The 2,845-nt window shown below is 31.6% G+C and overlaps 1 protein-coding gene across 1 annotated transcript; it reads right to left on the bottom strand.

Moving 5' to 3' along the window:
• Positions 1 to 378: 378 nt before the first annotated feature.
• Positions 379 to 984, bottom strand: LOC102598100 (17.6 kDa class I heat shock protein-like). The gene has a single exon (XM_006339958.2). It carries the CDS (start codon positions 874 to 876, stop codon positions 475 to 477), a length of 402 nt encoding a protein of 133 aa, XP_006340020.1. The 5' UTR covers positions 877 to 984; the 3' UTR covers positions 379 to 474.
• Positions 985 to 2,845: the final 1,861 nt, after the last annotated feature.

Genomic DNA, 2,845 nt, shown 5'->3' with positions numbered 1-2,845 from the left:
AAAACTGTACATATATAAATTAAATCAGAGGGCGTAAAACTTGATTACTTAGCATAATAGTGAATGTTTGTATATGGAAAATGGAATTCGAATTGCTGTAGGTCTTTAATTTAGGAAGGATAGTAGCTTCAATTTATTGAGTAAGCACTCATTTCATCCTTACTTGCTTTCATTATGATTTATGAGAAAAGAGCTTCCAATACGTTTATTTTCTTTAGAAAAATGACTGTTCGTCGGAAAATACATAGTAGATTAAATTTATGCCTTGTTATTACAATTAAATATTTATACATATTTACGATAAGGTTATATTATATTGATTGGTATTTACTCTTCGAAGAAATGAATGAGAAATGTTTATTATAAAAAAACAGAGAGGAATTTGGACCAGAATAAACAGAGTAACTTCAAATCTTCAACAGACACAATGGATTCAGTTATTTATTTGCCCATACTTAATTCACAGATTTATTTTTACCCAGAGATCTCAATGGACTTGACATCAGGCTTTTTTACCTCTTCCTTTGGAACAATAACAGTAAGCACTCTATTCTCCATAGAAGCCTTAACTTGATCCATCTTCGCATTCTCCGGAAGTCTAAATCTTTTCATGAATTTCCCACTGCTGCGTTCTACACGATGCCACTTATCATTCTTATCTTCTTTCTCCAAATTCCTCTCTCCGCTAATTTGAAGAACCCTATCTTCTTCGATCTCCACTTTCACTTCCTCCTTTTTAAGCCCTGGAAGATCAGCCTTGAACACATGAGCCTCTGGAGTTTCCTTCCAGTCGACTCGAGTGTTGGCAAATGCAGAGGTCTCTCCTGAATTGGAAATTGGGAAGCCTAATTCCTTGAACGAATTGAACACGTCCATTGAGAATGGATCAAACGTGCTGCTGCTTCGTCGATCGCCAAAGATTCTTGGAATCAGACTTTTTTTTATTTGTTAAGAATTTTCTGTGTTTGTTAGCTTGGTTGTCTGTTTGCTTTTTCAATTTTGATGGTTAATGGAAGAGGATCTGGTAGTTATTTAGGAGCCGTTTGGTAGGTGGTATTAATTAAAATAATCCTTAAATTAAAATTTAGTCCATTCAATACAATGTTGGGCAACCACAATTAATACATGGATAACTTAATACATTATATGTGGTCTTATCTAATATCAAGGATGTCTAGGGATTACTAATCCAAGGTTTATTAATCCTTGGATAAGGAATCAAATGACTGAATTGCCCCTCAATTTTTTTATATATCCTTTAGAATTGACAAAGATATTCATGCTATTCTGCTCTTTGGAATCGTTTGTCCTGTTTTCATCAAAGTTATACGATTTCGTTTGTATTCAAATTTTAACTGAAAAGGAATTTTCTCTCAAAACTTTTGTTACTGTTTTCATAGCAGTAGTTGGAGCTTGGCATTCCTTACAGCTTCAAGAAAAAACAGTAGATCTCGTTGGCTATTGTTTGTTCCTGTTTTGTTAAGAGAGGAGGAGGTAAGCTTGGGTCATGGGTACTTAAAATAATTTCATCTCGTTTATGACGTGAGACTTTCTCAAGTGAATTAAATTTGTTAAGCACTTCACATTCAAGTTTTAAACCACAATAAATATGATAATTATATTATATATATATATGACATAATAATTCAAGGGTAAAATTGGAAAAAAATATTTTTTAGAGTTCTAAATCAAACACAAAATTAGGTTAGAAACAATGAACCAAACACTTCATAAAAAATAATCACTGCATTGCTAATCCCTGCATTACTAATCCTCCTATTGATAATCCCTGCATTATTAATCCTTGCATTGTTAATCTTTGTACCAAACGACCCCTTATAGCTTCTTAGGGAGTGTCAACTACTTTCTCGACATTTCGTCTTTCTGGATATTTCTTGTCGAGATCTTTCTGGAGAAATTTCGTTGGCCCATTTCGCAAGTGAGCATTATACAGCTACAGAGGATTTAGCGGCCCAACTCAATCCTGCTTTTCACACTGGCCCAGCACTAAGGATAGAGGCCTCACCCTCCAAATCCTAACTCAATTATCACTTACTATCAAAAAATAAAATAAAATAGAGCAACTTACAAAAATGACTATAGTTTTAGGGTTATTAAATTAGAATAGCTATAAGTAAGATATTTTTTTTAAAATGGCTATATTTTATGTCTATAAATAGTTGTATTTAATGTATATGCCCTTTTTTTAAAATACAATGATACATTCATAATTATAACCCTCTAAATAAGGAGATTTTGTTAGTGTAACTATCTGCCCCTTAATTTACTCTCCTTAAACCCCTCAATTTGCCACTTTTAAATTAACAAGAATCACGTCATATCCACTATCCACTAGGATTCTCATCTATTTAATGATAAAACGCTCTTGTTCTGAAAAAACTTACACAAATAATTATAATTTAGGGGTTACCATATTTCTCTAGCTATAATTAGCATAATTATTATGAAAAAATCGTTGTATTCTATGTATCCAAAATTTGTTTGTCTTGTATAGTAGTATACAAATTAAAATTTGAGGGCATTTAAAACGGTAAAATTTATTTTTTCAAAACGGCAAAATCTTTAAATCACACCAATTTGATTTGATGATTATTGCTTGAGTTTCACAACTTGTATAAATTTTGTTAGGGTTGATACATCAATACAATGGTGTCAAACAATTTCAGATACATGCATTATACATTTCACATATGAAAAATACAAAAGGATACATTGAATACAAATACAAATTAAAGAATACAAGTTGTGTTACAATATAAATACATGTATTTGTTGGTTCATTCAACGTATGAATTCTTGAATACCTATTATTATAGTTACTAGT

The sequence above is a fragment of the Solanum tuberosum genome, unplaced genomic scaffold (assembly GCF_000226075.1).
Source record: "Solanum tuberosum cultivar DM 1-3 516 R44 unplaced genomic scaffold, SolTub_3.0 scf00013, whole genome shotgun sequence".
NCBI classification, from domain to species: domain Eukaryota; kingdom Viridiplantae; phylum Streptophyta; class Magnoliopsida; order Solanales; family Solanaceae; genus Solanum; species Solanum tuberosum.
The sequence above is the reverse complement of the archived record's forward strand: the minus strand, read 5'-3'. Positions and strand labels throughout refer to the sequence as shown.